The following is a 14,660-nucleotide window of genomic DNA, read 5'->3' on the forward strand; positions in this document are numbered from 1 at the left end:
ACAGAAGTCTACATTTGCTCATGCATTACTTCACATGGTTACATGCTCTGGAAAACAATGTAGATGTATTCCACTTACACTCTGTGGTATCTGTATCTGTTCCAAATGGTACCACACAATGCCCTACATTGGATGGAGTGTTAAGACATGTTTGAGTGCAGTTCTTGAGCTCAAGTTATCTTCTGGTGGCTGCAAGTTACAAAGAACATAAATCCTAGTTTGAGAAATAATACTCATGCCTTTTATTTTATTGCTTTCCAGTATTACAAATACAGCTTTTGCCACAAAGATATTTCAGGATGCCATATACTTAGTCTGCTAAAAATTTCCTAGTTTTTATTCTTTTGGAAAATCATAAATTTTTTTTTTTTGCAGGTGGGAAACAGCCATGAAAGATACTTTTTTGAGGAAAAACAAGTATATAGGTTTTTCTTAAGATTCCTGTCATTACAAAACATGACAGTGGAGAGCTCACCCCTTCTCTGCTTTATCACCTCTACTGTTGTGCTCTTCAGAATTTATTGTCTCAGGAATATCTAGTGAAGCCTGGTTTAAAAGTTTCTACAAAAGACTTACGAAAAGACCTACTTGATGCAGCTGGCTGATGAGCGAAGCCCAGGCTTTATACTAATTGCTTCTTCAACTTTGTGAATGTTTGTGTGTGGAATTTATCTCCTAACTTCCAAGATAAACCAAGGACTGATCTTTGATCTCTTCTGCCAGCACATATGATCATCTGTTACAGCAATGTCCATGACAGGACTCTGACTGCAGCAGCATTTCAGGCACATGCCAAATCCCCAGCCTTGATAAAGCATCTGTAGCTTGCCTTGATGAGCATTGTGTTACTTTTACTACTTCTTTAGCAACATTCAAGCTTGGTAGTTTAAAGATAGCTCATACGTGCCCACACTAGCTGCAGTGACCACAGTAGAGCAGTAACTGATTCTCTAATTTTTCACTATTACTCCCTGTGATCCCCTTTCTATGCTTAGAATATAAAGATTCATCCATTTCAAAAAACAAATGAAAAATTCAAGAACACTGAGAAATAAAAAGCTATATGCACTTTTAGTATCTTTTTGTTTATTAAAAGCCATCAAGTACAGACACATAATAAGGATGAAAACACCTTGCTTCTATTAGCTGTTTTCCTCTAGGCTTCTCTATCTAAAACACAATGAATCATAGAATCATAGAATAGTTAGGGTTGGAAAGGACCCCAAGATCATCTAGTTCCAACCCCCTGCCATGGGCAGGGACACCTCACACTAAACCATGTCACGCAAGGCTTCGTCCAGCCTGGCCTTGAACACTGCCAGGGATGGAGCATTCACAACCTCCCTGGGCAACCCATTCCAGCACCTCACCACTCTAACAGGAAAGAATTTCTTCCTTATATCCAATCTAAACTTCCCCTGTTTAAGTTTTAAACCATTACCCCTTGTCCTATCACTACAGTCCCTAATGAATAGTCCCTCCCCAGCATTCCTGTAGGCCCCCTTCAGACACTGGAAGGCTGTTATGAGGTCTCCATGCAGCCTTCCCTTCTCCAGGCTGAACAGCCCCAACTTTCTCAGCCTGTCTTCATACGGGAGGTGCTCCAGTCCCCTGATCATCCTTGTGGCCCTCCTCTGGACATGTTCCAACAGTTCCATGTCCTTTTTATGTTGAGGACACCAGAACTGCACACAATACTCCAAGTGAGGTCTCATGAGAGCAGAGTAGAGGGCAAATGAAACAGGCAAATAAGAATTATATGTCTATCAAAAGATTTTGGTCATTTTATAAACCATAAGAATAAAGCTTAGATAGTCCTTTACTTTGGAACCAACAAGATCTTGAGAAAATTAAAGTCTGAGATTTGAAATATCCTCATTTATTTGTTAAAATTCTTGAATGTGATTTTCTTGTTGCTCCTGCTCCCTCTTTTGTCTGCCTGATGCAAACAGCAAACAGAAGCCCTGCTCTGATCATCCTATTTTTAATTTGCAGGAGTGATTTAATCCCTCTGAATTATAGAATGGGCAAGCAACTTCATAAACCTGAGTAATGAGATTCATTAAGCATTATTTTTGTCATGAGGATCTTTCCTAAAGCACATATCTACCCCAAGAAACTATCTGTTTAATACATAATGGATGAAACAATATGCTGTTTCCTAAATCCTGCAAGGTTCTTCCTCCTATGAGGTTTAAAATTCTTTCACCTCCCACCAAAATGAGCATTAGAAGAATATAACATGACCTGGTTTGCCAATATTGATTAAAGGATAATGTATAAGACGTAACAGTTATTCAAAAAGGGTATTACAATTTTGATATCAGCCACTTCAGACAGTCTACCCTTTATTAAAGTATGTTGCAAGGCTTCTTTTATTAAACATGGGAATAATAACAGTTAGATCTGTAATTATTATTATTGACTTGAATCAACAAAAGTCAGTCTTGAAGGCTTGCATGTTCAAGGGTTGTAAATAGCCCTATTTGGAATACCCTACTTTTTAATTCATGGAAATTGTCGTGGTTTAAACCAAGTCCCCCAACTCCCTGAGAGTTAGGAAGAAGAATCCAAAGAATGTAGCCCCCACGGATTGAGATAAGAACGGTTTAATCGCTAAGGCATAACACAAAACCCCTACTGCCATTTACTACTACAAATAACAATGATACAGCAAACAGCAAGTGAGAAGAATACAACACCCCACCAGCCACCGACCCATAACTCACTCCACCCTGCCCGGCCGAGCACCATGTGCTCCCTCCTCCATTTTTCCTCCACAGCTCCAGCAATCAAGGTATAACAGAAGTAAACTACCGGTACCAATAACAAATCAAAGTTAGAGGAGACAAACAGAGAGAGAGAATACGATACCACCCGCCGCCACGAGGCCAGCAGCCGGAACCCCACAGCCGGAAGCCCCAACCCGAGCTTCCCCTTCCCTTCCCGAGCTCAGCCCGGCGTGTTAACTCCTTCCCTCCCGGCTAGCTTCCAGTCCCCTCCCCAAGCAGGACGTGCTGTGGTATGGAATACCTCCCCGACTAGCCCAGACCAGGCGCCCTATCTCTCCCTCCTCACTGGCAGAGCATGAGCTACTGCTGAACCCATGACAGAAATATAATGTAATTTAATAGACTTAAATAAACAACTTGGGCATCTAAGCTGGGTCTATGAAACCACAAAAGACTTGCAAGCAATTTGAGTGATTTTCCATTTGGGAAGCAAGTGGGATTAAAGCTAGCAACATGTGGATGCCACAGGCCTGAGCTGAATGTCCAGCCCAGGTTGGCAATGGAGAGAGGTGCGATGTCCTTTCAGTGTCCGTGCCTCTTTTAGGCTGCTGTTGTCTCCTGCTCATCCAGCTCTTGTGAGGGACAGCAGTAAGCTCTGGTATTTGACAGGTCCTTGCCTTGCCTCCAAAGGATGCAGAGGCTTTTGCTGTTTTTTGAACTGCTCCCAGTGTTTTCCTCCACCTATACTCTTCATAGTACGTGTGACCTTCAGACATGTGAAGATGTGTTGTCTGAAATAAGATGTGGCCTATGTGTGTTTCAAGGGAATGGCATTTGATCACCTCTGATATGCAGAATGTAATCTCCAGAATTGTCTGGTAGCAGTATGTTGCTCTTAAATTCAGTATTCCTTTGGCTGTGTTTGTTGTCTTTGCTTTTGGGGTCCAAGCCTCACCAACTGATGTTTTGGTATTTTGAGCCTTGACATCCTGAACAATGTGTTTTGTTAGCCAGCTAATGTAATGTGTTACTTTGAAGGCATCAGATGCTGCAACTTGAGAGCCTAACTACTTCTTCCCTTTACTGTATAGAATGATCAGTCTTCACCTTCAGTTGGCCTCCAGTAGCACAGCAACACTATTCCTCTAGGCATCAAAAAGGTAATGAATGCTCTTCAACCTCCTAATGCTTTTTCTTTCCTGTCTCAGTTACATGCACTAGACTACTGATGTTTAAGTTCCACAGGTGATGTTGATACCAATAGAAGTAGCTATGACGTTTCAATTATTAATTGAAGTGCCCCAAAATCTGATTTTCATAAGTGCAGGGATATTGCAGCTTTTGTTTACTCCATATGGAGTTGGGAATTCTTTTTAATTCTACAAATGAAGCCCACAACTTTTCCTGGGGAAAAGGCAGGGGAAGAGCTGAGACCTTACTTTATGCACCATCTTGTATTTGCAGAAGTATATGGTAATTTTGAAGGCTTCTATCCTTAAGACCACCTAGAAGGCCTGGAATTTTTCAAAATAATTTCTGGAAGACCAAACCATTTGCAAGGTGTTTGGGTTTGCAAACCAAACTTAGGTAGCTCAAAATCTGTGAGTCTTTTGGATAAAACTGTTTTCTTGCTTGGAAAGCACCCTTGGTTTGAATTTTGGGATAGTGTAATGGAAAAATATTTACATGCTAACTCCAAAATGAACCCTCCCTCTCCAACTGTATTCTTTCTTCCTTCCGTAAGTAATGTATTGTTGTTCTACTGTTCTATTTGTTTATGGCCTTTGATTTTCTGCACAGTTTAGAGGATGCTCTTTATTTGTTGAAAAGGTTGTGCCTTCGTGTAACAAACTTCAGAGAGGGGGAGATATGATAAGAACAGAAAGGGCATGGAGATGAACACTGCCATATCAGCTTTGTAAGCAGAAGAGTGAAGATGCAAGTTCACATCCTGGCAAATAGAACAATTAAGAAGACTGTTAGTTCATTAATGTTTAAATGCAGTTCTCAATAGTTTATGTGCAACACAATTCAGTTTCGTGGTTCTGGCTACTTTCAGAGAGGTAGATTATTACTTGTCAGTGTCAAACCTTTTAGTCTTCCCTGCATACCACAGCTCATTATGGGGGATCATAGCTTCAGGTAAGGTAACTTGATTCATCCATGCACAAGCTGGGCAAGAAATACATGAATATTTAAAACTGATGTATATTTACTAGTGTAATATTGCATATAGAATTAGTTGTCTGGCTTGTCTGCCAGCATTTCAAAGCTTGCAGTTTAATTATCACGTTACCCATCTGATGGCCAGTGTTTTTAATGGATTCATGCTTCTGCCTTGTCATTCAGCTTCTCCTTAAGCTCTTCTGGGTTCCTTTGTGACCGAGGTGAATTAAAATCTTGTCAGCTTAGTGCACTGACAAATGAAAATAGGTGGCTAATGTTGTTTTTTGATATTTCATACTTTTCTTGCCAAGAGTGTCTCATGTACTGCGATTATTTAAAAACCTGCACACTCAGGGTAGTAATGTTTTTCACAGACACTCACTGTAGTCAGTTGACAAGGAATGTAGTCTTGAGCAGATGCTCACCACTAGCCACCCCTTCTTATATTTACTTAGTATAACAAGAAATAATGAAGTAAGACCACAAAGGGCCATTTAGTTATCTGGTCTGATCTCCTCTGAATCCTGTGTCATTAAATTTCACACATGTACAAGCAACTGAGGGCTGTAACCTGCACTGGGCTGAAACATGTCTTCCAGAATGATATCTTGTCCTGGCTGTGGTACATAAACCCATTAGAAATTGGTGCCTTTGTCAGCTTGTTCCAGTGATGTATTGTCACCTTAAGAAGAAAAATTGTGTGCTTCACTTGAATATGTCTGATTTCAGTTTCTACCACAGTTTCTTGTTATGCCATTCTCTGCTAGATTAAAGAGCCCTTCAGAATCCAGGCTTATTTTCTCCATAGAGGTACTTACATGTTGTAATCAAGTCAATCTTTTTGATATGATAAACAGATTGAGATCTTTAAGTCTCACTTAACAGCATTTTTCTTCAATTCTCAAATCACATTTTCTGCTCTTAATCTGCCCCCTCTCCAATTTTTCAACATTTTTCTCAAAACATGGGCAAGAACACAGTATACATTGATCTCACCACTGATATATCCAGAATAAAACTATCATCTCCCCTACTTCCTACTCCCCTGATGCTGGTTAATCCTTCCTGTGTCAGAGTGAGCATTTACGATGAGCTGGTGACTGCAGCTTCTATATCTTTTTCAGTAAGTACCACCTCCTTCTCAGTACACAGCATCTACAATCTTTCAAGCTTGTTACAGGGATTTAGTTATAGTAGATGTATTTTGTTTAACAAGACTGAGATTGCTGCTCAATTCTTTATTAAAGATGTATTAAGGATGTTTATTAAATGTATTTATTATGTTCACCATTTCTCTCCTTTTTGTGTCATTTTCAGATGTGACCCCCTTTCACAAAAACACACACGTTTAATGAAGGTTCCTTCCTGCGAAGATACATTTTGTCATTAGTCATTTAGACAAGTCTTATTCGATTTAGCATCTCCTGTAATAATATTATGGGATACTACCTTTCTTTCAGACTGTCTTAAAAGTCTAAATGATCAATATGTATTTAACCAAATGAACAATCTCATCAAAGAATGAATTTATAGAAGTTTCATCAGACCCAGTCTTCATTTAAAAACTGGAGTTATTTCTATTATTTTTTTTTAATCTTTTAAACTTAAATCTGTTATTCCTATTGTTATTATTTGGGGTTCTGATGTTGGCCTGTGTTTTTCTGTCATTGCAATCGCCCTTTTTTGATTACTGGTATAACATTAGCACTCCTTTGGAATTTGACAAGTATTCCAGACTTTACTAAAACAGGTGAAAGAGCCCAAGTATCCATTCTGGAACTGGGAGTAAAAGTTATCTACATTTACTTATAGAAGAATGGCCATGATTCCTATCTTAATTACTAGCATTCTCAAGCAGCTCTTCATAACCCCCTTGAGATCCATTTACTTGTTTCTTTTGTAGCACGTATTGAATATATTCACATTTTCCATATCAGCACAAACCTACTTATGAATTACATTTACTGATGGGCCAGAATCATATCACCACTGGGGTTTCTTTTATTCCTAATGCACTTAAACTGTTGCATTTGCCTTCAGCTCTTACAACCACAGATTTTTTCTTGCCTATTGATTTCTCCTAGCAATTTTTGATACTGTAACTTGCAATTTATAACAACTCTAATTTGTATAATTTCTCTTTGTTTTCCATTTTATTTTTAACTGCCACCTTTGAGCCTTTATGGGAAGTTACTGCCTTCTGTGATTGCAAAATCATAGTCTTTTGGACATTTAATTGTATCTTTAAGAAAGCCTCTTCTTTGGAGTTCTCACTAAATGTGCTTTGCCCTGTCAGTTCCCTTGCTGTTTTTTTTTTGGGGTTTTTTTTTTGCGGGTTTTTTTTTGTGGGTTTTTTTGTGTTTTTTGTTGTTGTTGTTGGGGTTTTTTTTGGTGTTCTTTTTTTGTTTGTTTTTGTTAGTTTGTGGAAATTAGCTCTTTGAAGCAGCTAGGTAATTTTGATTTGGGCTGTCCTTCATTTACCCATGATGAATGGGATCAGGCCATGATCACTTGCTCCCAGGCAACTACGGACTTTTAATTTAGCAATATCTATCACTTTTATCTATCATAATGAGGATATCTATTGGGCCACAAAATTACCTTCTGCAGGTTGTAGAAGTTATTAATGATTTAGCAGAATCCGTAGTTGAAGATAAAAGAGGACTACACTTGCTTCCTCACAAACAAGGAAATTCAGATACTACATATGAATAAATCATAGAATACCAGGTTGGAAGGGACCACAAAGATCACCTGCTCCAACCTTTCTTTGCAAAGCACGATCTACATTATATGTCCCAGAAACATCCAGTGTTGGGCAATCCACCACTTCCCTGGGGAGATTATTCCAATGCCTGATTGTTATCATTGTGAATAAATGTTTAAATCATACCTGAATATTTCACCAGCTTCCAAAAATCGCTGCTAGACTAACCAGGCCTGAATTTTAACTTAAGACACAAGCATCTGGGGATTTTGGTGAAGTTTTGGAGGCTTCATGTAACAAAAGCACTAACACCTTTTGTCAAAAAGAAAATGTTTTTTTTTTTGTTTTTTTGTTTTTTTTTTTTTTTTTCAAAGAGGTAGCAATGACAAGCAGATAAAGCTCGTCTTTTTCATAATGAAGGATACAAAGGAATGAGTATGAAGAAGGCCTGTGGTGCGTCAAATGGGGCTGGTGGCTCGAATAGACCGGAATAAGGATGTCAGCCACAACTCACTCGGGAAGCCCTAAAATAGCCCTTGGAGGCCGGCGGTGCTGGGCCGGGCGCTACTGCGTGGTGGGCAGCTTGCCGGCAGGGCATCGCGGGTCTGGCAGCCGGGTTATGAGGCACCGGAGGCAACGGCACAAACTGCCGCAAGCAGCGACAGGAATCTCCCGACCCCAGAATAAGGGCAGCTCCCGGGCACTTAAACGCCTCTCCGTGTTTACCGCAGCCCGACGCCGCCGTTCCCCTCACGCCTGGGGACAGCCCTGCGGGCGGCTCCCCGCCCCGACCGTCCCCAGGCCCCCCCCCCCCGCCGCAAGAGGCGGCCAGCGGCGTCTCGGGTATTAATAGGCAGCCCGGAGGCAACAGCCGAGCGGCTGTGGGAGCGTGGGGCGAAAGCTACGGGCTCTGCTCGGCCGCGGACGGCGAGGGAGCGGCAAGGGCCACGCAGGAAGGTGCCTCCCCTCCGCACCCAGCTCCCACCGCGAAGGCGAGATGGAGGGTAAACGCCGGTGGGCCACAGCCGCCTTCTCCCTCCTCTTTCCCGGCTTCTGCGGGATCAGGCGGAGGGCTCGGGGGGAGGCGGGCGGAGGGCAGCTCCTCGCTGCCTGCCCCTTCATCTGCCGGCCGCCGGCGTGCGGGGGCTCCGGGAGGCTCCGCGCCGTGGCTGCCCCCGGGACGGGGAGCAGAGGGACTTCGGGGACAGGAGGGAGGCAGGGTCGGCTCGCAGCCGAGGTGCGGGAGGGGTAACGCTGCCTTCGAGGAGGCTTTCCCCTGGCAAAGTGAACACACTTGGAGTGGAAACTTGGATGTGCGTAGCATTACCTTTGCAGTGGCTGCTGTGATGAATGCAGTGGGAGCATTCTTCAGGGTGACATTGGTTGAACATTTGTAAGGTTCATCTTGCTTGCTGGTAATTGAGTCTAACTTCTCTCACGTTATCACCACTACCCACAAGGGCAACCTTAGTGGCTGTGCAGGGATGAGTGAGAGGATTTTTTAGGCTATGCTTCCACTAACACAAAAGATAAAATCCCGTTATTGAGGGGATCAGGTTCTAGATTTCCACTCCTAGCTGCAGAAATGGTTCTTGACTGTGTATATCCTTCAGTCATTTGTCATCAGGGCAGTTCTCCAAGGTTGTTTTGGCATGGAGAAAGCCTGGAGAAATTCTGTGTTTGGAAGAAAAAAAAATAAATGGTGAGGTGTTCCCTTGTGGGGCATAAAGCCTGAGTCTGTTGTGAGAGTCTCAAACAAGTTACTAGCTCATCAAGTACAATAAACAGAATCAGAGCTAGAAACCACAACAGGAGGGAAGCAACCAACATTTATGCAATATGCTGCTTTTTAACTTATGAACTGACGGGTGCTTGGTGTGTGTATGGTATATTTGGGGCATTGTGTGGTTTGCATCTGCCAGCAGACTGAGGAGATGAGTCAGCAGGCATTTATTTCATGGTAAGGTGTTGCTGTGTTGTTTCTCACACAGGTGTAATGTGAAGCATGGTAAAACAGCCTCTGGTAGTGTGACACTCTGGTTAGTACTGTGGTCAGAACAGAGGGACAGGATATCTCCTGTGTCTTAAAATCTGATCTGATGAAAGAGATACAAGGATCTTTGCTAATATCCCTTCATCATCAGAGGAAGGGAAACATAGATTTGCAAGAAATGAAGTTTGCATAAAATAAAGCCATTCTCTGTGAGTACGTTCATTGTGCTTTAAACTTAATAAGAATTTTCTTGGCAGTTAATGAACGTTTGGTGAAGAAGTTTAATTTGACATTTGGAGAAGTTCAATAAATAATTTTTCTTTCTTGATTAAGACATCTTTTAACCTGTCACTTATACAGCCAAGAATTGTCACTTTTTAATGCATTGGGAGATCTTGTTGCATACTGACTCAGCTATTACTTGTTGCATACTGATTCAGCTATTACTGCCTATTAAACAGCTTAAATTTCATGTGCCTTAATTTCCCTGCCCTTCAATATTTTAAGCAGCCTGCTTTTTTAAAGACCATTTGTATTTCCAGAAGCATTTGTTACATGTACAAGACAGAAAAAATAGGTGCTTTGAAACATATGTCTCTGTATTTCTCTGACTCCTCCTCTCCCCACAGTCAGATAGGATAGTTGGTCCTAATGCTTACAGAAGCTACCTCTTCAAGCTTCACAGACCATAGATGTTGGTAGATATAGTTTGTAGAGCATTGATAGCTAAAGGATAGTCATCAAGAGATGGGTAAATTGGAGCCACTTCCCCCACCTTTTTTTCCCTCCCATCTGTGCACACAGGTTACCTTATTTTAACATAACGGGGTTTTTACATGTGCAATGAAGGAATAGTGAATTTAAAAGGCAAATGGTTGTTGCTTTGTGGCATGTCAGTGGAGGTTGTTTCTATTGATGATTATTGCCAGGGCTAGTCTAATGGTAGTGAAAGGTGGCTTTGACCTGGTTCAAATTTATGGATGTCCATCTGTCCATCTCTCTTACTGTTTCTTGAATATATGTGATCTTGTGGGTTTTTTGTTTTAAGTTGAAAACCTTGTCAAGTGTCAGCAAATAGAGGTGTCTTTAAAGATAGCATCACTGTATCAGAGATTTTTCAGTGCCATAAATATGATGAAGAAAGTGATGCTTAGTGGCCAGGGTCTTTTGTCAGCAAAGTAGCAATAACTCTACAAAGTAGTTGGTTAAATCGAGATCATTCAGAAGAGCTTTTGGCTCCAAAGCTTGGAAGTTTCTGCTGTTTGTCATGTCTTGCCTTATGTAAGCTGCAAAGCCTAATAAATATGATCTTATCCATTGACAAATCTCAGGATTTCAACACGAAAGTTTTTTTTTTATAAGCAGCTTGGCATCCCTCCATTAGTTACACTGGAAGATGTGTGTCTCATTGAGCTGCTTAAACTTATTTTTCTCAAGCAAATGTACTCTATTGTTCAGGGATTATTGAGCCCCCTTTGGGACCAATATATCATGTTAGAAAGGTGTTACACCTGCCTGAAGGGGAAAAAGCAAGCAGCAAATGCTGTATGTATCTGGTATTTGTTTGTAGTACTGATGCTGATCTCAAATGACTGATTAAAGTTTTGTTATGATCAAAAAAAGCCTCAAAATAAGTTATCTATCTTCTGTCTACCTTAGAGGAAAAACAGAAGACATGGGTGCAGTCAGACTGCAGGTGGTGTAGGGTCTCTGTGACTCTTTCAGCAGCCTGGGCAGGAATCACAGCCTCATTGGTGATCCCTAGTATGCATACATGGTCAGATCTGTGCTTCTACCAGGTATCATCTGGGCTGCTGCCCATGAAAAGGACTGCTGGTATCTTCAGCTGCCACTTGCCAGTATGTACGGTCACCCAGCAGCTTGGCCTCTTGCAGCTCAGGAGTAGATTCCCAAAGCCAGATAGGAAAACCAAGGCAGGCATGATCTGAAATGATGGGTCCGGAGCCTGGGTCCTTCATTTGTAGCTGATCTCTGCTGATCTGACCAGCAGCATTATAATAGTCTGTGCAAGGCAGCTTGTTTCATTTTGAAAGTGGATTGAACTACTTTGCTATACATAACATGCTAATAAATTATGAATGTCTACATAGGAGCTAGTTCAGAGGATCTAGTGGGCTGGAAAATTGTGTCCTGATCTACTATGCACTAGTTTCCCTGTGTTAGTAGATAAGGGGATATCTTAGATCAATGTTGTAGATGTAAATTAGTGAGCAGTATTAGGAAATCCTCTGTAGGAAACAGAAAATACAGAAATGTTAAGAAAGTAATGTTAAGAAAAAGTGAGAAGAAAAAAGTTGTTTTGACTGTAACTAGAATGTAGAGGTAAAACTTCCTAAAACAAAATTTAGACTTTTCATCTGTTTTTGCATTTTTAACTTGCGTTGAATTCCAGAAAATTCAGTTTTAGTAAATTACTACTTTCTTAGATGGTTTTTGAAAAACTGGAGTTAGAAATTATTTCTATATTATGACCCAAAATATAGTTCTTGCATGAAATTACAGGCTGTTGTGGACTCTCTTAAATCAAATGGCAGGATTTCCATTTGGAAAAAAGCCCCAGTTGTATTTTCATTTCAGTTTTTTTTACAGTGGGAAGCAGAGAAATCTCAAGGGTTCTTTATATTATCATGTGTACATTTTCAATTCTTTCTGAACTCAGACTCCTAAAGTTAACTTTTCTATCCCATGCACAATGCCTGTGACTGACTTGGGTGGTGAAATACATTCACTTTCCCATGGAAAAAAGGGACAGTCATTAAATGTTCATTATTGATATGCAACTTCTAATTAAAATAAAAGCCATTTTGTTTCTCAGATGCTTCCTGCACTGTTGGCAGATGTTAAGAATTAGAACATGTGAGCTGAGAGAATTTCATTGGGGTCAGGGAGTTGGGATTTCCATTTCGTAGTTGGCATCTGCCGTTTCTCGATTTCACATCAAGGTGAATTTGAATTCTCCACAGCCTTTCTTCCTAATTGGAAATGTTACAGCATGAATCATTCCTGCAGTTACTTGGTTAGGGCATTGAGAAGTTGTTATTAAATATTAACATCAGTTCCTGAGGTTTGGCTGCGTAAAAATTCCTGATTCTTCTTTCTTAACGTTTGTCTGCTACTTACCTTTTTTTTTTTTTTTTTTTTTTTTTTTTCTTGTCCTTCTTTAGCATAAACTGTTGTGTATAGCAAAGTGCTTGGCATGCAGTGAATGGGCACAACATGTCATGGGCATTCAGCTGTACCTGGGTACCCCACAGGACTCTAGAAACATGTCTGGAAGCAGAAACTCTCTCCTAGTGTGGACCTTGCAATCACTGTCAGATAGTAATCCCTAGGACTCCTCCCTAGATTTCTCTCTATTGTCCCAACCTTTCCTTTCAGAATGGGAAATTTGGGTGTGGGCTGAGGAATAGGCCCAGTTGTTTATACTGTTGCTATCCAGTGCTGGAGTTGAAGAGCTTTTGAGTCTGGACACAAGCACTTTTGTTTCCTCTGAGTCCTGCTCTGTAAAGGTCACGTTTGCATTTTAACAGTTGGAGGATTCCTGTGGGTGGTGGCTGTTGCAGACTTTCTGAAGAGAAGCACCCAACTTGTTCCCTGTCCACAGGCCTAGTCCATAAACCTGCAGAACAGGAACACGTAGTGCAGGAGCAATTGCATGAGCCCTACTGGACCTGTGCCTACTTTGTTTTCATATGGATGATTTTGCCAGGACACTGAGTTAACTTATATACTGATTCTAAGAAACCTGCGTTTCCTTTATTTGGCAACAGGCCTGGGAGATCAGTTTACTAAGAAACTGTGTATTTTGCCTTAAAACTAGAGTGGCTTTACTTCTGTCATAGGCATACAGAAAGTGGTGATTAAAAAAACAAAATTGTCTTTAAAGATTATGTATGCCAAGGGACTAGAATAGCTGCATAGCACAGGACAGGTTTGTGTTTTAACTCTTTGATATATGATATGGCACTACAATAATTCATTAAACATGGTGCCGTGGAGTCTTGACACTGAAGTTCGCTTGTTTTCTTTTGCTGGACACACTGAAAGAAAATACTGAGGTCTTCTGAAAGAACTGTGACTATCATACAGAATGAAAAATACAAAATTCATTTCTGATTAATGCTGTCAATTATTACTGCATATGTTACAAAGCAGAAATGAGCCCTTGGTCATAGCCAGCCTTTTGCGCTCATTGGAATAGTCAGTGGTGCTAGCACAGTCTAAACTGAATAGGATTTGGCTCTGGCATTCAAGCACAAGCTACTCTTTCACAGCCACCCCCTTCTGTTTCTTCCTTTTCCTTTCAAGCAGTAGATCCTTCTGGGCATTTTATTCTACACTCCCAAATGTTGTCAGAACGTGCCAAGTACAAAGCTCCAGTTTCTTTTTGTAGTGCAAGAATTTATCAGTGAAAGTTCCTGTATGTTTATAGAAACACAGATGCAGCTTTAAAAGTTCTTGATTGTGCTCACTTAATGATACAGAAACATCTGAAGTAATGTTTATTTTTCTGTACATTATTGCAGCTTTAATTTATGCTTTCTGCTAGGAAAGTAATATTGATCATAAAAATGAAATGTTGGTTGGCAATCCTTAGGCTTCTCTAATTTTTCATTCATAATATATCATTCAGTATGAAATGTGAGAGTTATGGGCTTGATTCTGCCGCTACTGAAGCCAGTGGTTAAATGCCCAGTTCTCTTTAGTTGGAGTGGGATTGAATCTTCTCTTTTGGAGAAAGGTATCTTGAACAGTCAATAATCCTGAATCTCTGATTTAAGCACTTCCATTTAGTACAGTTTTAGTTCTGTTTCAAGCCTGAAGCCATTTGGTTGAAATGGCATTTGATGTACTTTCTGGAAGTCTGTTTAGGATTCTGTTTCTGTATTCTTCAATAGAAAATAATGTTTATTGCAGCCACATCTCTATGTTGATTGCATATCATGTTTGAAAACAAAAAAGGTATATGGACAAGATGCTGTTTCTGTGAAGTGAGCTCAATGTGGAATGCATTCCTTTAGTGCTATCAGGGGTTTTTGAG

At 40.7% G+C, this 14,660-nt stretch overlaps 1 protein-coding gene across 1 annotated transcript in view; it reads left to right on the plus strand.

Moving 5' to 3' along the window:
- Positions 1-8,484: 8,484 nt before the first annotated feature.
- The window catches only part of GADL1 (glutamate decarboxylase like 1), an 80,340-nt gene continuing 74,164 nt past the window's right edge, over positions 8,485-14,660 (plus strand). The window contains exon 1 of the mRNA XM_034064031.1: positions 8,485-8,609. Within this exon, the coding sequence (XP_033919922.1) occupies positions 8,603-8,609 (7 nt within the window). The 5' untranslated portion in view covers positions 8,485-8,602. The remainder of the gene's footprint in view (positions 8,610-14,660) is intronic.

The sequence above is a fragment of the Melopsittacus undulatus genome, chromosome 1 (genome assembly GCF_012275295.1).
Source record: "Melopsittacus undulatus isolate bMelUnd1 chromosome 1, bMelUnd1.mat.Z, whole genome shotgun sequence".
NCBI classification, from domain to species: domain Eukaryota; kingdom Metazoa; phylum Chordata; class Aves; order Psittaciformes; family Psittaculidae; genus Melopsittacus; species Melopsittacus undulatus.